The 22,781-nt window shown below is 39.4% G+C and overlaps 3 protein-coding genes and 1 long non-coding RNA gene across 6 annotated transcripts; 3 read left to right on the top strand and 1 right to left on the bottom strand.

The window, feature by feature from the left end:
* Positions 1 to 2,838: 2,838 nt before the first annotated feature.
* Positions 2,839 to 16,180, bottom strand: LOC122430123. The gene is made up of 4 exons (XR_006266233.1): positions 15,982 to 16,180; positions 5,736 to 5,932; positions 4,671 to 4,707; positions 2,839 to 2,963 (listed from the first exon to the last, which is right to left on the bottom strand). It is a non-coding gene; the product is annotated as an uncharacterized LOC122430123 (long non-coding RNA).
* Positions 2,957 to 17,449, top strand: ZSCAN16 (zinc finger and SCAN domain containing 16). 3 transcript variants are annotated; one of them, XM_043450937.1, is made up of 4 exons: positions 2,957 to 4,689; positions 5,474 to 5,943; positions 7,434 to 7,572; positions 17,053 to 17,449. In XM_043450937.1, exons 2-4 carry the CDS (start codon positions 5,557 to 5,559, stop codon positions 17,178 to 17,180), a joined length of 654 nt encoding a protein of 217 aa, XP_043306872.1. In that variant the 5' UTR covers positions 2,957 to 4,689; positions 5,474 to 5,556; the 3' UTR covers positions 17,181 to 17,449. The 3 variants fall into 3 exon arrangements, with proteins under 3 accessions (XP_043306872.1, XP_043306871.1, XP_043306873.1); XM_043450936.1 differs by lacking the exon at positions 17,053 to 17,449 and adding an exon at positions 11,390 to 12,965; XM_043450938.1 differs by lacking the exon at positions 17,053 to 17,449 and adding an exon at positions 9,052 to 9,631.
* A 383-nt stretch (positions 17,450 to 17,832) lies between these two features.
* Positions 17,833 to 18,957, top strand: LOC122430119 (coiled-coil domain-containing protein R3HCC1L-like). The gene has a single exon (XM_043450935.1). The coding sequence runs from the start codon at positions 17,833 to 17,835 to the stop codon at positions 18,955 to 18,957; it is 1,125 nt and encodes a 374-aa protein (XP_043306870.1).
* Positions 18,958 to 18,963: 6 nt separating this feature from the next.
* On the top strand, positions 18,964 to 19,563 carry LOC122430122 (coiled-coil domain-containing protein R3HCC1L-like). Its single transcript, XM_043450940.1, has one exon. It carries the CDS (start codon positions 18,964 to 18,966, stop codon positions 19,561 to 19,563), a length of 600 nt encoding a protein of 199 aa, XP_043306875.1.
* Positions 19,564 to 22,781: the final 3,218 nt, after the last annotated feature.

Genomic DNA, 22,781 nt, shown 5'->3' with positions numbered 1-22,781 from the left:
AGGTAATCTATTGAAAGTCAATAATAATAGCTTTTAAAGAAAAGCTATGACAAACCTAGACAGCATATTAAAAAGCAGAGACATTACTTTGCTGACAAAGGTCTGTCTAGTCAAAGCTATGGTTTTTCCAGTAGTCATGTATGGATGCGAGAGTTGGACCATAAGGAAGGCTGAGTGCCGAAGAATTGATGCTTTTGAACTGTGGTGTTGGAGAAGACTCTTGTAAGAGTCCCTTGGACTGCAAGGAGATCGAACTAGTCAATCCTAAAGGAAATCACCCATGAATATTCATTGGAAGGACTGATACTGAAGCTCCAATACTTTGGCCACCTGATGCAAGGAGCTGACTCAGTAAAGACCCTGATGCTGGGAAAGATTGAATGCAGGAGGAGAACGGGATGACAGAGGATGAGATGATTGGATGGCATCACTGACTCAATGGACATGAGTTTGAGCAAGCTCCAGGAGACAGTGAAAGACAGGGAGGCCTTGTGTGCTGCAGCCCATGGGGTCGCAAGGTCAGGCACAACTGAGCGACTGAACAACAAAAACAACAAATTCTTAGAGATCAGTTAATCAGGTGAGATGAAAAACATAAAAACACATATAAAGAGAATCAACATTTAAGTGAAAAATTGAAAAAATGCAGGTCCAAAAGTAGAGATCATTTGGAGAAGAGAACCGTTGAAATGTGAAGCATTCAGTAATAGAAGCAGTTGTGGGAAAGCAGTGGGTTAAGGTCTGAATGGGCAAGTGGGGAGGCGTGAAAAGAAAAAGCAGTTAAGAAAGGGAAAGACAGGGATAAACAGAGAAGGAAAGCAGCGGAGAGAAGTTAAGGGAAAAGGGGAAAGGTCAGAGACATTAGAAAAACAAATTTCAAACAGGAAATGGAAGCAATGAAAACATAAGTGAAAAAGCAATCTGTAAAGAAACATGAACGGGAGATTGAGGCTTTGCAGAGGCTGGAGTACTTGCTTTGATCATGGGTCTCCCAGTGACTTCAGAGTAATAATCAATCCTTTATTTCCATGCCATGTAGGCCAAATCCCTCATATGAAAGAACTAAACCTGTATTCACTAATGTCTTTATGAACCACTCAGGATCCTGGCCCTGTGTGCGTCTCTGAGATTTGAGACACAGGACACCTCTTTTCTCTACCACACTCTAAGCCCCAACTTGTTGAACTCTGCTCAGCCTGGACTCTACCTTCTTAGCAAAACCAACAAAGCAGAAGGATTCTCTTGAAGAGCAATAATATATTCTTGGCCTCTCTGGGATGCATTGTTGTTGTTCAGTCACTAAGTCATATCCAACTCTTTGGGATCCCGTGGACTGTAGCCTGCCAGGCTCCTCTTGTCTGTGGGGTTTTTCCAGGCAGTCATTCTGGAGTGGATTGCTGTTTCTTTCTCCAGGGGATCTTCCCAGTTCAGGGATCAAACCTGCATCTCCTGCATTGGCAGGCTCATTCTTTAGTTCTGAGCCACCAGGGGAGCCCCTCTCCCTCACCTGACCAACCACAAATCGTTATCTTGGCTCTATTTTCAGACAGTATCCAGGATCTTGCCACTTACCACTCCTACTGCCCTAGGCTTGCCTATTCCATTAAAGAGGAAAAAGCATGTTGAGAGATAGTAATGCCCATTATGAATTAAATAATATCTGCAAAAGGAAAAGCCCTTTGCAAACTATTAACGATAGTAGCTACCATTTGTTGAACGCCAGTGTCCCAGACACTGTACCAAGCACCTTATTATATATCTCATGTAAACTTTACATCTCTTCTATAAGCTCTATTATATCTCAAACAGTGTCTACATATAATTTTTAAAATGAACAGTTTTATTATATTACAGTTAAGCAGCCTACTAAAATGTTTATAGAATAAGATCACACAACTATTTTAAACATTTAAAATAGCAAAAATTGGAAGTAAATGACAACAAAATGTCAACAGTAACTGCATATAGGTGATGAAAATAGATTCCTATTCTTTCTATTTCTTTTATATTCCAAATGGAAAAGTTAGAATTCATCTATACATGTAAACTTTTTAAAAATTAAAATGCTACAGAATATCTGAGCCTTCCTGGAGATGATTCTTTAATAGTTTTGTGTTTGTTTGGGTTTTTTTTTCTGTTATTTAGTACTGACTTAGATTTTTCAATTTCTTGAATGAATTTTGGAACTAATGGTTTTTCATTAAGAGTTTTAAAATTTTTCGGTAGCATACTTATTTCCAAACCTGCTATTATTTGATGAGATGCTGATATTATCTGATGAGGAAACATTGATAATTTTTCTCTCAGTTGGATTTACCATGGGTTTGTTGTTTTTATGGGCTTGTTTACAAAGATTTCATTCTTAGGTTTATTTATTAACATGACTTTTTCTATTTTCTAATTCATTTACTTCTCCTTTTATCTTGATTTCTTCTCTAACCTTTTCTTTGGGAGTTTCTTCCTCATTCTTTTTCTGATTTCTTGAGTTGAATTCTTAGTTCATTTTGTTTCTGTCTGTTTAGTGAAAGCAAGTGAGTGTATATATCCACCAAGTACTGATTTTTTTTAAGTTGTCAACTATTGTTTTTTCTGGGTTTTTATTTTGCTTTGTTTTGTTTCTTAGTCTTTCTGGGAGATATAACTAGAAGGGGAAGAGGGAAAGCTCTCCTTGTCATACACAAACTGTCTGCTTATGTCTTGGTAAAGAGGTCAGAGAGGCTTTATCCCAGTAGAGGAAGGACATACCTAAGCCAACAGCAGAGACAGAATTTTAACAGGATATCCGTGACAATGGTTGGAAGCCTCATTTTGTCTGGTGTTCAACCACTCAACCCCAGCCAGTGCTTCAAGGGACTGGTGAGTTGATTCTCTGAAGCTGACGAGTGACTGAAGTCAGGAGTATCTGAAGAAGACTCAGCTACTCAGGAAGTTCATGGCCTGTAGTGAGGTTTGTGTTTGAAAACCTGGTAAGAGAATTTGATAGAACAAACATTAAATAAGGAGAGACATGCTAATAGTCCATCATGCACTGAAGGAGAAACAAATACTTAAGCACTTTTTAGATTTTCTATTTGCTCAATTGGCTGTGCGAGACATATTATGCAGAGCAGGGGTTATCCTTTGTCTAAATTTTATAAAGCTTACTTGATAATTCATTTTTACACCCTTTCTAAATGTTCCACCTAGGTTTACTTGATTACTTGTATTTACCCTTCAGAAGCACAGGGAAGTTGGATCTGATTTTCATCTTAAAGGAGTTACATTCTTTTACAGGCTAACTTGTCAGGCAAAGAATTTCAGAGAAAGAAAAGAGATATTGCAAACAGGAAAATTATTTGTAAGTTGTGAAAAATAAACAAGGTTTAAAAAAATTATTTTTCTGTTTACACCAGTATTAGGCTTTTATAAAATTAAAACAAATATAGTGTATAAAAAAAAAAAGTGCGGGTTCTCTTTTATCCCAAGTGATAATCATTGAGAATGCATTTAAGATGATTATTTTACAAAAATGATCATATCATATACTGTTTGTTTACTCATATGCCTTTGGCATCTTATAGTTTTTACTTTTAAAAATGATTGGGCATGTAGAAATTTTAATTCCCAAATGTTAGATGCTTGGATTTTCCAATATAAAAAATGTTTGTGTACATGTTCAAACATTTGTAAAACTACTTTATATGGATAATTCAAAGCTAAGTTGCTGGATCAAGAGGTATGGACATACTAATTTTAACAGCTCTTGGCTTCCAAAAATTTACAACTAACAGTGCCTCTATTTCCACATACTTTTCAATATGAAATATTATCAATCTTTTTCATAATCCAGGATTTTAAAAATCTCATTGTTTTAATGTAAATTCTTTAATTATCAATTTTGGATCAAAATATTTTGTAACATTATGTTGACAAGTATAAATTAACATCACAAGTGAGTTCCAAGATTAGTAATTTGGCAGTAACAAAAATACAAATGCTCCAACTCTGCGCTCTAGTAAATCCTTAGCTCTAGAAATATATACTATGGATATACCCTTATACACAAGAAGTTATGTGCAGAGTAATTTATTGAAAAAACCTACATAACCATCAACAGGGTCACTATTAATAAATTATGGCATAGTTGAACCCTATGTGATTATTTTTCTTTAAAAGAAAAAAGAGCAAAATGAAATAAGTCTTTTATGTACAAATTCCAGAATCAATTAGTAGAAGGGGGAAAAAAAAGTTGCAGAACTGCTACCGTGTGTGTGTGTGTGTGTGTGTGTGCGCGCGCGCAGTTTACAATGTTGTATTAGTTTCAGGTATATAGCAGTGATTCAGTTATTACATATATTTATATTCTTTTTCAGATTCGTTTCCACTATAGGTTATAATTCTTTATAAATATTGAACCCTGTGAATGCATTACATATTCATATTGTTTAATAATTGAGTCAAAAAATTTGAGAGGGAACTTTAAAAAAAAAAAAAAGGCAAAGAAAACATCAGGGAGCGATTAAGTCCCATAAGTCAAATGTTCACAAGTGGGGTCCTCCGCGAGCTAGGATTAGCTCCACCGAGGCAAGGCTTCCTAGAGCGGCCCGGAAGTGCCTGGCTGAAAGCAGCGGAGCGTCGATTGGTCGGTCAGTCTTTGTTCGGGCCGCCCCAAAGGACGCTAGCTGTCGCACCTGTTCCTCCTGGCGTGAGGTGAGTCTCTCCCGGCTCCTAAGTGGAGGAGGGGACAGGGCACAGTTGTAAGCAGCAACCCCCTCTCCACACCTCCCCCTTCCAGGCTGCCCCACCCCTCCAAACAGAGCTACGAGGGAGGACTAGGGCCAACATGCCCGGAGAATGGCGCTAAAGGGGAACAGTGATTGTGAGTTACTCTGCGAGGGTACTCTTATAACCCTCCTCCTGAATTGGAGCATGTACCCCACAGCCACTGAATCCTACGGACCGGTCCACCTCAGGTTGTGGAATGAAAAAGCCTTTTAACAAAGTTATTAATATTCAGCGTTTACTCAATGCTTGCTGCCAGGCCAAGGGCTTTGCCTACTTACTTACACATCAACCCTATGAGAAACCTGAGAATTTTTACAGATGAGGATCCAGTAACTTGCTTTAAATTACACAACAGCCCAGATTCAAATTCATGCTCCTGTTTCAGTGTTCTTATTTTCAGCCTCATATCAGACTGTTCGGGCTTCTCTGGTGGCTCAGAGGGTAAAGAATTTGCCTGCAATGCAGGAGACCCAGGTTCAATCCTTGGTCGGGAAGATCCCCTGGAGAAGGGAATGGCAACCCACTCCAGTATTCTTGCCTGGAGAATCTCATGGACAGAAGAGCCTGGTGGGCTACAGTCCATGGGGTCGAAAAGAGTCAGACATGACTGAGCAACTAACATGTATATCAGATTGTTTACTCAGTTTGGTAGCTTCCTTTTATTAGTGTTTGTGTTCAAACAGTTTTTGTCATTTCTCTATGGCAATAGGTTTTTCTCTGAAACAAGATTCTGAGAGATTCCCCTTGACTCAGTCCCAGATAGAGGATTAATCTCCTGAAAAACAGCCCAGAATGACCACATTTCTGGAACTTGAAGAACAAAAAGGACTTCTAATAGTTAAAGCAGAAGACCACTACAGGGGACAGGACTCCATCTCACAAAAGTCCAGTCCTCACAGAAGGGAACTCTTCAGGCAGCACTTCAGGAAGCTCTGCTATCAGGACGCACCTGGACCCCGTGAAGCTCTTACCCAGCTCTGGGACCTTTGCCGCCAGTGGCTGAGGCCAGAATGCCACACAAAAGAGCAGATTTTAGACCTGCTGGTGCTTGAACAATTCCTGAGCATTCTCCCCAGGGACCTGCAAGCATGGGTGCAGGCACACCATCCAGAGACTGGAGAGGAGGCAGTGACTGTGCTGGAGGATCTGGAGAGAGAGCTTGATGAACCTGGAAAGCAGGTGGGAAGGCGGTGGTCATTTGGCTGTGAGTTTTCAGGGTATATGCACCCAGCCAAAGCAAAAGGCATATGCAAGAATACCTGAAAATATTTTAATATGTTACCCTAGAGAAGAACAAGGCTTAGGGACTGACACTGTCCGTGTCAAATAACTGAAGTGTGACTGAGTAAAAAGAGACACTAGGCTGATTCTATGTCAGTTTGGAAGGCTAGGACCAGTGAGAAGCTATAGGAAGGCAAACAGGTGTCAGAGGAAAACAAAGAATTTTCTAACATTCATAGTTACCTATACAGAAAATGCTTCCCTGGTGGCTCAGATGGTAAAGAATCCACCTGCAATGCGGGACACCTGGGTTCAATCCCTGAGTTGGTAAGATTCCCTGGAGGATGGCATGGCAACCCACTTCAGTATTCTTGCCTGGAGAATCCCCATGAACAGAGATGCCTGGTGGGCTACAGTCCACGGGGTAGCAAAGAGTGGGACATGACTGAGCAACTAAGCACAACACATACATAAAATAGGCTACCTTGTAATAAAAAACTCCCCTTCAAGGAGGGGTTCAAGTAGATAACAAGGATATTGCAGAACAGCACTGTCTAATTGTGACCCATTCACATTTAATACCTGTAATTAAATATTCATTTAATATATGGTAATTAAATATAATGTGAGCCACATATGTAATTTAAATTTTTAGTAGCCACATTTGTGAAATTAAATATATTTACCCAAAATGTGTAATCATGCAATCAATATTAAACGAGGTATTTGACATTTTTTTTTTCAGTTTTCAAAATTTGGTACATATTTTAAATATGTCCATTTGTATTAGCTATATTTCAGGTGCTCAGTAACCACGTTTGACTAGTGGCTATCATATTGGACCACACAGTTATAGAAGCTGCTGCTGCTGCTAAGTCAGTCATGTCTGACTCTGTGCGACCCCAAAGACAGCAGCACACCAGGCTCCTCTCTCCCTGGGATTCTCTAGGCAAGAACACTGGAGTGGGTTGCCATTTCCTTCTCCAATGCATGAGAGTGAAAAGTGAAAGTGAAGTCACTCAGTCGTGTCCGACTCTTCGAGACCCCATGGACTGTAGCCTACCAGGCTCCTCCGTCCATGGGATTTTCCAGGCAAGAGTACTGGAGTGGGTTGCCATTTCCTTCTCCTAGTTATAGAAGAAATGCCCCCATTTGGTGGAAGTTGAGTTCGATGATATTTAAGGTATCTCAAGTCCCAAGACTATGATTCTGGGCCTCTGCAGATCACTGTTAGAGACACTGAATTTTATTCTCCAGTGTCCTGAAGTGTAGATCAACCTCTGTCTCTTCGTTTTTAGTCATTATTGCCATTTGCAGTTGAATGATAATTTGTCCTCTTTTCTGTGGCCCTGTTTCCTGGCACATGTTCTTCTGATCTTGTTCTGAAGTTCTTTCTGTTCTTTCACAAAATCTACCTTACACACCCAAACATACTTAATTTTTCCCAGGTTCCAGGCAATTCAGAAAGACAGGACGCACTTTTGGACAAGTTGGCCCCCTTGAGAAGGCCACATGAGTCATTGACTATCCAGCTTCATCCCAAGAAGACCTGGCAGGAGCAGAAATCCGGGGAGGCCCAAAGAAATGGTAAGGTGTAGGCGTTTGTGTATATGAAGGAAGAGCTGGTTCCTTAGAGATGAGCTTCCTCATTTTCTTCTTCTCCTTTTTAAGTTTTTCTGCTTGTCCTTCACTTCGCTGTGGAAGATTTTATCTCCCTTCCCCCCTTGACCTTATCATTAAACTTAGGTGCTATTTTTTAATGAGTCTTATGGGCAGGAGTTTCAGGAGGTAGAAGCTGAAAGATACAGATCATTTTAATAAGCTTTAGTAAGCTTAACTGTGTGGAATCTTCACTTATGTTCTGTAAGAAGCCATATAAAAAGTTTCTCTCCTCACCTTTGGGAGATGACAGGACATGCACTTATAAAATAGTGCACAATAATAATTAACATGTCAACATGCTAAATTCTATTGTGTAGAACACAGAGGTTATTATTATGATTAATGGCTTGTCTGTGCAAAACTTTAAATTCTAGATGGTTTTTCCTTATGTTTTTATACAAATACTTCTGGACAGTTTCACTCTGCTTCTCATTAGTGTAAATCCAGAAAAATACACACTTCCTATACCTAAAATTGTAGAGGTTTACATATGTGCTGCTACCAAAATAACATTTCAAGGGAATACTATGCAGTTAAAATATGAATTATATTTTCTAATTCTAATCTACTGAAAGATGCCTCATGAAATCTAGCTATCCTGTGAGGCCTGTGGATTCTTAGGGAAGTCCATTTTGTCTGCATTCAACAGTGTGAATATGACTTTTTTCTAAAGTACCACCGTGGCAACTTTTTTAATCTATGTACCCTCCAACCAGGCTCCCCACCAAAAAACAGACAAGGAAAAAACAAAACAACTACCACACACACACACACACACACACACACACACACACACACACACACAAAACCCTGTAGAAATCACAACAAATACATTTGAAGAAATGCCTCTCGACTTTATTAAAATAATATAATATCTGGTCCAAATCCTCATTTTACAGTTGAACAGATATACCCACAGTGGCTGTGACTTTTCTAGGTTTCCACAAGAGTTAGAGGGAGAGCTGGGGCTCCTGCCTACTAGTCCAGAACAATATTTTAAAACAATCATGATAATAACCCAATAAAGCCAGTGTCTTTTAAAATAAATTTATTATTAAATAGACTTTTTTATGCAGGATCTTGTTTTAAAAATTTCATTCTGTCCATATCAGCAAGATTATGAATATTATCTGTTGGCTAGGGTAATGGAACTCATCTCTGTAAACATAACTTGGAATTATAATTAAGGTCATTTAATACAGAATTATCTTCATATATGAGAGAACTTGGAGAACTGAGTGTCTTGCAGTTCTTTCTAACACATTGTCAGGTATTTCAAAGGAAACTTTTTGGATATTGCTAATAACCCACAACACTGACTCTCTGGTAGCAGTAAGTGATAGTCTCCCTAACTTTGTTCCTGTTTCACTTCACTCAGCATTTAACCTTGTCCTTTCCCTCTAGACTGTCAAGCAAGTTGTACAAATGGTAATCAGATGGTTCTATGGACATATCCTCATCCCAGTGACCAGCAGAACTGGGCTCATCTGGAATGATAACGCACTTCATGGATGTGCCAAAATAAAATTGGAAGAATAGCCCTGGCAGAAGATGCAAAAATGAAATAATCCTAATCTTGTCAGTTCTGAAACAGGATCTTCTAATATCATATTAACCTGGGATTAGCTGGCAATTGGAAAAGATACATCAACAGAGCCCTGAAACTCCAGTTGGCCAAGGAAACTGCATGTCCCTGAGATGAGAAAAGTTCACATTTGATAGTTTCCATACAATTTTCTTTACATTGTTCAATTGCAGATGTAATGGAGAGGGTTGAATTGCTAACCCTATATATATATTTTTTAATTCTTTTGAAGTCCTGGTGAGGGATTTTCTCCAGACTTTTCTTGAAGTCATGGGAGAGAGATTCATCCTAAAGACTGGTAGATTCCTCTGAAGGTAGTAACTGACTACAAGTGCCAACTCTTTGTGTTCTTTAAAAAAAAAATACTCAAAAAAAAAAAAAAATACTCATCTTCATCAGTAAGCCGCCAAAAACCAACTATCAGTGCCTCCAGTACGTAAAAGAAGCAGCTGAGCCAAGGTGTTGATGTTTGAAAATACTTTCTTAATGGTATAGTGGTATCTCTAACTTCCATGATTTGCTTAATGATCGTTAACCTACTAATACTAACTTAGCAATACTTCTGCCACACATTATAATTTTCCACATGCTTTATCATACATTTCCTCATCTGATCAAACAATAGGTAAGGAGGAGGGTACAGAGGTGATATGGAACCAAATGGTTATGATCTGCCAACATTTAAACAGTTATCAGTAGAGCCAGGACTGAAATCTTGACCTTCTGGCTCTAATCCAGTCCTTGTAATTCTAGCCAGAGATAAAATGGTATTTAGATTCCAAAACAATATCATTTTAGAGCAAATAACCAAACGTTTTTTTAATCTATTGCCTGATTAAAAATATGTATTGTAAGGAGGAAAGTAAAATTTGAGGAAGATTTGGTAGCAAGAGGACATTGTGATGACAGTGAAAAGTGGAGTTCACTCAGTCCAGAGCCAGTGTTTTCCATTCCCAGCCCAGGCACTGAAATGTTCTGGTAGCTCTTGCTGTTTCTCCCATCATGCCAAGTGGACCACTGAAAACCATGTGATTAAATGATTGTTGCACAGTTGGGATTCCTAGACCTGTTGAGATGGAGGTTTCAGCATAACCAAACAGGTGACATCCAACATTAGACCCTAGGATTACCCCCTCCAAATCATTAAAACACCTACTTCCTTATAAAATTTATTGAGTACTTGCTGTGTGTCAAGTTCCATGCTAAGCTTGGGGTTGAGGCTATGGGATCAGGAAGAGGGAAAAGAGCACATCCAATTTAGGAGGTTAGGGAAGACTTCTGGAGGAGACAGCATTTGAAATGGACCTTGAATAATAGGTAGGTCAGTGGCTCTCAAAGTGTGGTCTCTAGACCAGCAGTATCTATCATACCAAGAAGTGCAAATTCCTGGGCTGCACTCCAGCCTTATCAGATCAGAAGCCCTGGTGGTAGGGAGTCCAGCGGTCTGTTTTGTTAAGCCATCCAGATGATTCTGATGCACAATAAAGTTTGAGAACCACCCAGCTAGGATTTAGACAAGAAGAGATGATAGCGAGGACATCAGTTTCAGAAGAAAGGATTCAACCCAGAACATATGCCAGACCATCTACTGTCACTTCCTGCTTATCTTCCTCCCTCTATTTATCCTGACTTGCATGTTTTCTCTCTGCTTTTAGCTGTTATTTATACACACTTCTCTCCCTCGATGGTTCCTACTCAGTACATTCCTCTCAAATTCCTCATCCCATTACCCTCTCCAATCACTTTTACTAGGTTTTACTCGTTTCAGACCCTTTAAATTTCTCCCAAAATACCTCCCTCCCCTTCTTTGTTTTCTAATCTATGTTTATCACTCTTAATTATCTTTGGCATATCTGGAGTTCCTATTTACCACTCTGCATTTGCACATGATTGCCTTGTCCACATTTTTGCTTTTTCTTCTCCTCCTAATTTATTCCCAAACAATAATTCTGATGTCATCCTTAGTGGCCTCTTCGTAAATTTCTTCCCTATATTGCCAATATGTGTTTTGATGGTGCCAGTTATCTAATTTGTGCATCGTATGTGATTTTTCATTTTTATAACATAATTTTAACATTTACATGTTCTTTATTCCATGGATTTCTTGCTTCTCAAACCTAGAATAGGACCTATTCGTATACTGTACATTTGTTACAGGTGATGAAACCAAGACTAAAACTGAAGAGTTGTCCCAGAAGGAAGATAAATCCAAAGACATGGAATTCCTTGGGAAGATAAATGACAGACTTAACAAAGATATTCTTCAGGATCCTGAATCCAAAGATGCTTTTGAAAGTGAGGGCATTTTCGAGTGGCAGCAGAGGAAAAGGAGATGCTATAAATGTGATGACTGTGGAAAAAGTTTCAGTCATAGCTCAGACCTTAGTAAACACAGGAGAACGCACACTGGAGAAAAGCCTTATAAATGCAATGAATGTGGAAAATCTTTCATTCAACGCTCACATCTCATTGGACATCATAGAGTACACACTGGGGTGAAACCCTATAAATGTAAAGAATGTGGGAAAGATTTCAGTGGGCGCACAGGTCTCATTCAGCATCAGAGAATCCACACAGGTGAAAAACCCTATGAATGTGATGAGTGTGGGAGGCCCTTCCGTGTAAGTTCAGCCCTTATTAGACATCAAAGAATTCATACAGCAAATAAGCTCTACTAACATGGTATAAGTAACAAAAGTTCTTTAGCCACTCAGGCCAAAGTAGTTATCAGAGAAATCTACCTTGGAGACCTTGAGTATCCTAAATGTAGGCAAAGCTTCAATCATCATTAAAAATTTCTCTGGCACCAAAGAATCTACCTGAGTAAAATTTCATTTTATTTCTAAATTAGTCTTAGAGTTGTACACCCTCAAAGTCTTAACGTGAAAAGTAGTTTGGAGCATTGAGACTATGCTACCCGTTTTTAGTCTGATGTTGATTCCAGATTGTTACCAAAGTGTCTACCATCTGATCTTGACCAGAGGGCAAGGATAAGAGTCAAGAGAGGTACAGAAAGATTTCAGGGCAGAGACAGCCTGGAGTGATAGTGGCAATAAAAGAAAGTCCAGTGGGACCTGGGATAACTGCTGCCATAAGGCAAAGGAGGCATGATGTTAAAGGAGGTCTAAGTAGCTGTCAGTACTATGGGATTAGTCAGTGCCCTAGTAAGTCTGTAGAAACCCACAAAAAATTGATGAGGATGCAGCCAGTTGGAAAGAAGAGCTCTGAGTCCAATCACAGCCACAGTTTCTGGAAATGAAGATGTTATATGTTAGACACTGTAATCCAGAATCACTGAGTTCTAGCAGACAGCCATCCTGGAATGATGGCACCTGCTCTAAAAGAACCCTAAACATGGAAGGCAGTTTCTCAAATTGTTGTGAAACATGCATCACTTCTCCCATCATTTTTGGAGGGAGGCAAGAACTTGTAGTTTTCATGAACTAGTAGAACAGACAGTGACAGTTAAGAGGCACCTAAAGGGAGTATGGGGACAGTTCTTTCAGACACAGGTGGGGGTGGTGGTTAAACTGGTGATTCTGAATGGGGAACCAATAGCTATGAAGGGAAGAAGTGATTGACGGTTGGGGAGAAGGGGATGTCAGAGGTATGCACAGGCATTGGTAAAGAGAGAGGAAACAAGATAGAAGAGAAAGGGATGGAGTGAAAAGAGAATGATAAAAAAAAAGGAATAAGGGTATAGGGAAAGGAACAAAGATAAGAGATGGTGATAGAGAAGAGAAAAGGGTGACAATTCTAATATTGACATCAATAATTGAAACATGGGGCACATGTCACAAGCCATGCAAAGGTGAACAGATCAGCTTATCCCAAGGTCATTGAGTCATACATGCACATGTTATTTTTGTTATCTTTATTGAGTCTACAGTCTCATCCTGAGCATGAAATTATTTCTTTATAGTCTTAACCAAAAAGTCCATCAACAGTGAACACCTACTAGAAACTTTGAAATGCTTCAAAACAACCTGTTCTCCCCTTAGTAATATCACAAGAGAGATTAAGGTTCTAAAAGAATAGATCTCTCTCAGTCTTTCTTACTCAAATCCTCTAGAGCACAGTTTCTCAACCTTGGTTTTACTGACATTTTCATCCAGACGATTCCTTGTGGATTTGTCTCTGCACTGTGGGATGTTTAGCAGTTTCCTTGGCTTCCATACCCCTAGAGGCCACCAGCAGCCCCAACTTATGACAAGCAAAAATTTTTTAAGAGATGCAAATATTCCCTGAAAGGCAAAATCTTTCCCCTACCCCACCAGCCTAGTGAAGAATCACTGCTCTATAGGAAAATAATCTGATTTTCATGACTGTTCCACATCATATAAGATTCAACTTAGAAATATATATGACCAGCACTACTAGACCATTTTACTACCCCACAAAATGATTCCCATAATACCTAAAATCTATGCAGCATACATGCTAAAGTAGTCTACTTTAGGAAGCCATACCTCACTTAGTTTTGAGCACCAGAGGAATCTGTCCTCAAATGTGACCTGTAAAAGAGCTTACAGTTGCATTTTTCTAGACCTTCTTCCCTCTACCATACTTCTGATACTACCCTCTCCTTTGCCCCTTTTGACCCGAGGATGAACAGACATTTTATCCTTTAACTATCTGTGCTGTCCAATACATTAGCCACTAGGTACATGTGGCTATTTAGCACTTGAAATATGGCTACACAACTGAGGAACTAAATTTTTTTTCACTTTAATTTAAACTTAAAAACTGATACTCAATTCAGTTATTGGAAAACCTTTAAGTATGTTTAGAGTAATTTGGGTATATAATTTTCCACTGAATTTTATGCAATCTCAATATAGATCAAGTACTTCCAATGAAAATTTAATAACAGTTGAGATGTGTAATAAGTGTAAACACTGGCTTTCAAAGATTTAGTATGAAAAAAGGTATTAACTTTCATTTATAAGTTTAGATTTTAAAATAATATTTTGGATATACTGGTTTAAATAACATTAAAATTAATTTCATCTTTTTACATTTTTAATGTGGCTACTAGAAAACTTAAAATTACATAGGTGGATACATTACATTCCTATTTATTGGACAACATTGATCAAGATCTCATTCTCAGGGCAGGTCCCATTCACTATGTTCCAAACCACCTCAATTTTGTACAGCCAAGTTCTGCTGTGCCAAAGACTTTATATTTCTTTTTATTCATTAATCCAATAAATATTTGCTTAGTGCATGCTGTGTGCCAACCCTCTCTTCTAGGTATTGGGGCTATAGCAAGATATAACAAGATAAATAAGATCCCTACTTATATAAGCCTACATTACAGTAAAGGGAGACAAGACATATCAAAGAGGATTAACAGTATGTGGAATATAAACAATGAATTGAAACAGAGTGACTGACTACTACAAGTAATCAGAAAAGGCTTTTCTGGAGAGCTGACATTTTAACTGAAATATAAATGTCCAGCCTTGGGAATTTCTGCAGAAGACCATGCCAGGCAAAGGGAATAACTAATACAGCCTATATGGTAGGAATGAATCTGATGTGTTTATAGGAAATGAAAGAAAGTCATTGGGTCTAAAGCACTGGATTAAAGGAAATGTGGTATAAAGTTAGGCTAAAGAGGTGAGCAGGGGATATGTATTCTAAGCATGGGGCACCACTGGAAGGGAAGGACATGATCTGATTTATCTTTTTAAAAAAATCCTTCTGGCCCCTTAGGGAACCAAGAGTGAGAAAAGAGCAGAAGTAAGGAAACCAGTCAAGAGCCTACTGTAGTAACCCAGATGAGAGAAGGCAGTGGCACCGACCAAAGTGGACATGAAGAGAAATAAACAGATTCAAGGTATATTTTGGAGAGAACGCCAGAACAATTTGCTAAAAGAAAAGACTGGTATAGACCCCTAAATTCTCACACAAAAAGATGTTTAATACTGGGTTAAACATTTGAAATTCCATTTTTGTACAGTCAAATATCAATTTCAAATGATTTAACTTAGTAGAAACAAAATAAGAACAGAGAAGAATCTAGAGAGAAATGGAATAGGAAAAGGGACTCTGAAGGGCCTAATTGTGAAATGAAAATCTGTACACTTTTCTCCTTAAAACTTTCTGTGGAAGGCACCCTTTGTTAAGCTCTTTGTCTAGACAGAAACTGCCAACAAACCTGATTCAGAACACTGCTATAATAACATGTCTCAGTACAGACTTTCTTCTGGATTGCATATTTCCTAAACTGGTAAAATCAGGTTATCAATGAAAGGCAGTAGAGCAGAGGTTAAGAGCAGACTGGGTATGAATCCTTGCTTTTCCTGTTTCTAATTATATGACCTTGGCATATCCATTTTCTGTGCCTCACATTCCCCATCTGTAAAACAGTGGTAACATGGTGTCTACCTCAAAAAGTAGGAATTACAGAAGGGACCAAATGTTTTGGGTTTAGAACAGTGCCTGCACATAGTAAATATTGTTAGCATTAGACTAGGCCAATAGTGCTGTTAAGTCTTTTTGTTCATCAAAATGCATCATGTTCAGCATTTCTTCCCCTCAAAGCTGCTTAAATTAGTTGAGTGGTATTTTATCTTCATGAATTGACTGCAGCAACTGTTGCTGTTTTGTATGTGTATTCCTGTAATGCTAACAATTGCCCTAATTCTGAACTGCTCGTTAAATACCTAACCCCAGTCCCAGCCCGGACGGGCCCACCCGACGGAGAACACCATCCGCGCCGCCCTCACTTGGGCACTCACCCGCCAGCCCTCGTCTCCCGGCGCTTTCCAGCCCCTGGCGCTGGGCCCAGCTCACAGCGCCGTTTACCCGGCCGCAAAGGCCGGCCCGGGAGCTCTGGAACCGTTAGCTACCGGAAGTGGCCGAGAAGCGCGAGAGCGCGAGGAAAGGGGCCGGTTTTTCCCGGATCCAGAAGCACTGAGGTTGGCGCCTGGGAAGGAACTCAGGACCCCAGGTGGAGGAGGCGGAGAACCGTTTGAGGGATCCGAGAACTCCGTCATTTAAGTGGGTTCTTGGGAGGGAAAGGAAGTAGGTCATCTTTCCAACATGAACTTGAAATAAGTCATGTTCTTCTATACCGTCCTCTCATTTTCGCTGTTGTACACACCTCATTTTTGGATTCCTAGAGAAGGCTTTCTGATTGAAGTGAAATCTGAGCCAGACCTTGAAGGATGGACAGAGTTTAGGTAAGTGCAGAGTAGTAGGAAGTGTACTTCTAGCAGAAGGGTCAGTATGAGCAAAAGTGTGATACTGAGTGAAATAGCAGATAGGAGAATCAAGCCACCTTCTAAGCCAGACATTAAAGAGATTTGCAGAAATGTGAAATGATTCCACCCCTTTTACTTTTTTTGAAAATACAGATAAACTTCATAAAATATTAAAGTAACATAAAATGTTACCTAACATGTAATGGGTACCTTACTGTTATTTTAAAGAAAAACTTTAATTCCTCAGTTTTAATTTAGAACACAGCAAATCTTGTTGGATATGACCCGTGTAAACAAACTCTTTGGAGTCCTCACTAGTTTTTAAGAATATAAAAGGAGTCATGAGACCAAGATGTTTGAGAATATGCTATTCCATATACTATATGAAGTGATGCTTCTGAAACTAAAATGTAGAGCAACTATGGAAAATGCAGGAATACCTTGAGGCCCTAGGTGTGGGAAATGTTTGGAGTCTTATTAGAAACATGTCATCTGCTTATACAAGCAGGGAAAGTATGAATGACCAGAGTCTTATTTTTTTGTGTTTTGGTGGGTCTTTCATTGCTGTTGGACCTAGTGACTCAGGAAGTTTAAAATATGTTCTAGGGAGGAGGCGGCGGATGCAGAGAGCCAAGACGCCCCGGGAGAGGCTGCTATCAGAAGGGAACTTTTGTACCATTTGCCTCAGATACAGCCTGTCTGCACCTTCTAGAGTTTTACTATTCAAAAAATAAATTCCACTTATTTGATTGAGGTTGTGCCATGCAGCAAGAAGCAGAGAGATGCAGAGTTCGAGCCAGGAGGCCTGACATGGCACTTTATGTACCCGAAGCTCGAAGGGGTATAGTACTACTGAAATCAGGTGATGAGGGAAAAAGCTGTGGTCCACCTAACTCCGTGGTGAAAGAAGAACAAAGGGAAGATTCTCTCTCCCAAAAGGAGATCTTTCAAGACAAATGCAAGACTCCAAGACTAAGTATTAATCCTGATAAAAAGGAGCACAGTTGTAGAGAAGGAAAGAAATATTCAACGAAATTTTAAAAAGATACATGCCTTCAAGAAAGAAAGAAAGATAGGGTTTGTACTAAGAGGGCAACTGCAGAATCCAAAGAAGTATTATCCCAAGGACATCAGCAAAGAGTCTTCAATACTGGGATTGTACCTAGCGTACCTTTACAAAGACATTTTAAACCAAAGAAGGTAGAGTGTTTGGAGGTTGAAACCAGAGATGTGATAGGACATGATGGGTTGCTTCTATCTCAATCTTGTTCAGAAATCAGTAAGGCTTGGGTTCCAAACAAGCCATCCACAAACGTGGAAATCTCTGATATCAAGAGAAATGAACTAAATGGGGAAACATTTGAAGATAGAAATTTGGAAAACAGAATGGAAACTGATGCCAAGATTATGGAGATACTATCCCAGTTTCCTGGAGATTTTAATTCTGTGGTGAAACCTGAGAGTGTGATCTCACCAGTAAAACAAAACTCTGATTCTGGAATTGTACAACAAGGCATGCAAACATTAGATGGAATGCTGAAGCACAGCAATGGCGCCATCACTACTGATTCTGTTCCTAGCAGTTCAGATGGTATCATTGGTCAGACTTATGTAGACTTGGATGCTGAGAATGTTGGTGATACAGCCAATAGGACAGATTCCGTCTCGAGTCAGAAAGGTATGGATTCCATTCCTGAGACTGTGGGTCACCTCTCTCATCAAATGACTATGGGCAGCAAATTAGAGAGCACAAATGACATTTCTGATCCAACAACGATTAGAGGGTGTGAGGAGAATGACAGCACTGCTGATGAGTTATGTGTGAAGCATGAATCTTCTGATACAGCTGCCCTTGCTCATGAAACATATACAGATAATGAGTCCGAGAGTGTACGTGACATTACCAATAAGACATGTACAATGGACATTACAGATACCATATCTGATCAAAGGGTAGGCAGCCCTTGTGTAGTTGCAGTTAGAGTAGCAGATGAAGCTTGTAGCAACACAGGGAGTTTCTCAGACTGTTTAGAAATGAATGCAGATACAGCCCTTCTTCATGCAGCTGAAAGTGGGAATGACACTGAAAATTTCAGTAACCTGACTGCTTGCTCAGATATCTATGCTGAGAGTATTTCATCTAGTTTCACAGAGTCAACAGGAAAGTTGATAGAGAGCTTGTCAGATTGTGCTTCCTCCTTACCTATAAAGAAGATAACTGGTAGTAATTGTAACACTTATTTCGACTCTGAACTCAGTATATTAAATGGGACAAACATATTTTCAGATAGTGCCTTGGGCAGTGATCTTGATGGTACTGGTGATATAACAGAGGCATTACATGAACTTAAGACTGCTGAAGAGTTCCAAACAGAAGATGGTGACTCAGAGAATGTGGAATTTGGTATATCCTTTCCTGATATAGAATCAGTATCTAAGGAAACATCTGTGGAGCCAAAAGCAACAGATATATCTCACACAGAAAGAAATGCTGCTACTGAGGAGAGCTGAGAGTCTATGTTCAATGATGATGGTGAGTGCCTGGACCCACGTCTTCTCCAAGAGTTATCAGGGAATATGAAGAACAGAGAAAGTATCCAAGAACCTAGATTTGATTATTACAACCATGAAGTTCCTGATATTGACCTCAGTGATTGTGAATTCCCACATGTCATTGAAATTTATGACTTCCCCCAAGAATTTTGTACTGAAGATCTTCTACGGATTTTCTGCACTTATCAAAAGAAAGGATTTGATATTAAATGGGTGGACGATACACATGCCCTAGGAGTATTCTCCAGTCTGATTACAGCCCGTGATGCTCTTGGTAGTAAACATACCATGGTGAAGATCCGGCCCTTGTCACAGGCCACAAGAGCAGCCAAGGCCAAAGCTAGAGCTTACGCTGAGTTTCTCCAGCCAGCAAAGGAGCGTCCTGAGACTTCAGCAGCCCTAGCCAGAAGGCTAGTCATCAGTGCCCTTGGGGTTCGAAGTAAGCAGAGCAAAACTGAACGGGAAGCAGAGCTTAAGAAACTGCGAGAAGCCCGAGAGAGAAAACGATTGGAAGCCAAGCAACGGGAAGCCATCTGGGAAGGCAGAGACCAGTCTGCAGTTTGAACATCTCTTGATGAAAGGGATAATTCCAGGAATTTAGAAAGTACTTCCAGTTTTCAGAGGATTTTTCCAGACCTCTGTGTACATGCAGATGTGCGTGTTAATGAAAGAAAGAGATAAAGCGATCAAGACAAGGGCTGACTGGGTATAAGAAGAAGATCAACTCCTGTTTGTCTTCACTCCTACATGCAGTTCTTTGGAGTCGCCTTACTGTGTTGGACGTGGAAGGAAGCCATCAGCTTGGGAGAAACTTGGAGGATGTGACTTCCAAGAATCCTTTGGACAGGGCAAGCCATGCTTCCAAGATGTTTTACGTGAAAGCAAAACAGAGGATTCAAACCTGTGACGATGGGAGATTTAGGCCCTGCAAAGGCAAGGTGCTCTTAGTACCTCACAAAGCTGAGACCAGCAGTATTTCGGGGGGCAGATGAGGCAGGTGGGGGACAGAGGGGAGGGAGCCGCTAGTACAAAGAGGTGGACCGGTATCTGGTGTAGTTGATATTCACAGAATCTACACTGCCAGTTCCAGAACCCCAAAGGGGGTGAACTGCAGCAGGTGTAGGCATTTGGACTCCAGATCTTGTCCTAAGCCGAGTGCCTGGGGCTGCCCCAGCTGCATGGCAGCCAGGGGCTTGCCAGCTTCATTCCTCATAGGAAGCTAGTCTTGGGAGCTGGGTGCCAGTTCCGGTTTAAACAGCACTATCATGTTATAAGAGGGAGACATTAAAGCCCATTTTGTGATTAAAAAAATAAATAAATAAAATAAAATATGTTCTAAACCCTGGTGTGGCTAATTCTAGTAGTGATTTTAAAGGGTTAAAAGTTTATTTTTCATAGTAAGAAGTCAATAATATATCTATACTTGAAAAATTCAAGAAATGTTAGTGTTAACATGTTATTTTTAAATGTGGAGGTTAGTAAAAAAGTAAACAAAGAGTTAAAGTGGTTGCCTCTGAGGAATAGATATTGATAACAAAAGGGAAGAGTGAGGCCTGGTGTTTATCACACCATAAGCCTCAGAGTACTATTAATTTTATTTACTTTTTAAAAATGTCTTTTTATTAGTAAAATGCACAAATCAGATGTGCAACTCAATGAATTTTTATAATATATGCAACCATGTAACTACAACTCCAACCCATAGTAAACGTTTATCTTCTGTCACCACAGATATTATGAATCTTGATATTAATTTTACTTAAACAAATGCTCACACAAGGCTACTTTTATTCAACGTAATAGGTAGGAAGTTAGACATGAGCAACTGGAGGGGTGGCCTGGCTGAAAGGGATGCAATCTGATCTGATCTCTAAACTCCATCTCAGACACACCCAGGAAAGCTCACAGATAGGCTACAAAATAACCACAAAGACATTTCAACTCCTACACATGGACCCTAGGCACACAGTGGATACAAAATGACCAGAGACTTCCCCAAGTAACCTTAGGCTATTAGGAGCCTATTAAGGATTCATGAATATTCTGCATCTAATTATAACATAAAATTATGGGAAGACATAAACAATACAACTTGCTGTCATATAACATAATTGTCACTCAGCCTTGAGTATATGCCCATTTGCATTCCCTTTCATTTATTGGTGGTGAGTGCAAGCCCTACTTCGCACTAGGTATAACCAAAAGAAGGAAACTGGAAGTATAAAATGGGGAAGCCGAGAGGGCTCAAAAGGAAGGACAAGGAGGATTGGACTAATGAAAGATCTATTTGTCTTTGTCTGTTGTTCTACTTTTTTTGGTCCATTGCTCCAGAAAAAGAGACAAACCAACATAACAAATTTTTTTAGATTTATCCATGTTGTTCATCTATCAGTGCCGTACTTAGTTACTGAGTTGTGTCTGACTCTTTGTGACCCCATGGGCTATAGCCCACCAGGCTCCTCTGTCCGTGGGGATTGTCCAGACAAGATTACTGGAATGGGTTGCTATGCCCTCCTCCAGGGGATCTTCCCAACCCAGGGATTGAACCCAGGTCTCCCACATGGCAGGCAGATTCTTTACCATCTGAGCCCCCAGGAAAGCCTTATCTATCAGTAGCTGCTTTTAGTTTCTGACTGTATGATCAGTTTAGTTTCTGTTGTATGATCATAACAGTATTTGATTTTCTCTTCTCCTTTTGATGAACTAATTTGGGCATATTATGAATAATTACGAATTATGAATAAAGCTGCTATGGACTTATGGTTTTATGTCTTAGGTAAAAATACCTAGGAGTGAAATTACTGGGCTATAATGTAGTCATTATTTAACTTTATTAAAAATTGCTATTTTTCAAACTAGTTGTACCATTTTACACTCTCACTAACAGTGTATAAGAGTTCAGTTGCTTCATATCCTCACTTCAGTTCAGTTGTTTAGTCATGTCTGACTCTTTGCGACCCCATGGACTGCAGCATGCCAGGCCTCCCTGTCCACCACCAACTCCCGGAGTTTACTCAAACTCATGTCCATTGAGTCGGTGATGCCATCCAACCATCTCATCCTCTGTTGTCCTTTCTCCTACCTTCAATCTTTCTTCAGGGTCTTTTCCAATGAGTCAGTTCTTCACATCAGGTGGCCAAAGTATTGGAGTTTCAGCTTCAGCATCAGTCCTTCCAATGAATATTCAGGACTGATTTCCTTTAGGATGGACTGGTTGGATCTCCTTGCTCTCCTATATCCTTTCTAGCACTCAGTATTGTCAGTCATTTTCATTTTAACCATTCTAATGGATGTGTGATGGTCTTAATTTTATATTCCCTTGATGAATAATGATTTTTAGTACCTTTTCATGAACTTATTGATAATTCATATGTCTTCTTTGGTAAAGTGTGTGTCCATAACTTTTGCCTATTTATGTTTGTTTTCTTATGATTGAGCTGTAAGAGTTCTTTATATATTCTGGATACCAGTTGTCAGAAATATGTATTGAAAAAATATTTTCCATTCTAAATGGAATATTTCCATCCTAAATATTTTCCATTCCATTTTTCATTTCTAAATGGTGCTTTTTGCTGAGCAGAAAATTTAAATTTTGATGAAGTCAAATTTAGCAATTTTATCTGTTATTAGTGCCTTATGAGAAATCTTTGCTTAGGTTACACTATTTCATTTCTACTACCTATGTATACAACTTTGATTTTAAAAAATTGTTTTTTAATGTAAAAATGAAACAGCATAGTTCTAGTCTGTTGACAGTTATTTTCAGTTTTCATCTCTGGTTG

The sequence above is a fragment of the Cervus canadensis genome, chromosome 28 (assembly GCF_019320065.1).
Source record: "Cervus canadensis isolate Bull #8, Minnesota chromosome 28, ASM1932006v1, whole genome shotgun sequence".
In the NCBI taxonomy this organism is placed as follows: domain Eukaryota; kingdom Metazoa; phylum Chordata; class Mammalia; order Artiodactyla; family Cervidae; genus Cervus; species Cervus canadensis.
Note: the sequence above shows the minus strand (reverse complement) of the source record. Positions and strands in the feature narration are given on the sequence as shown.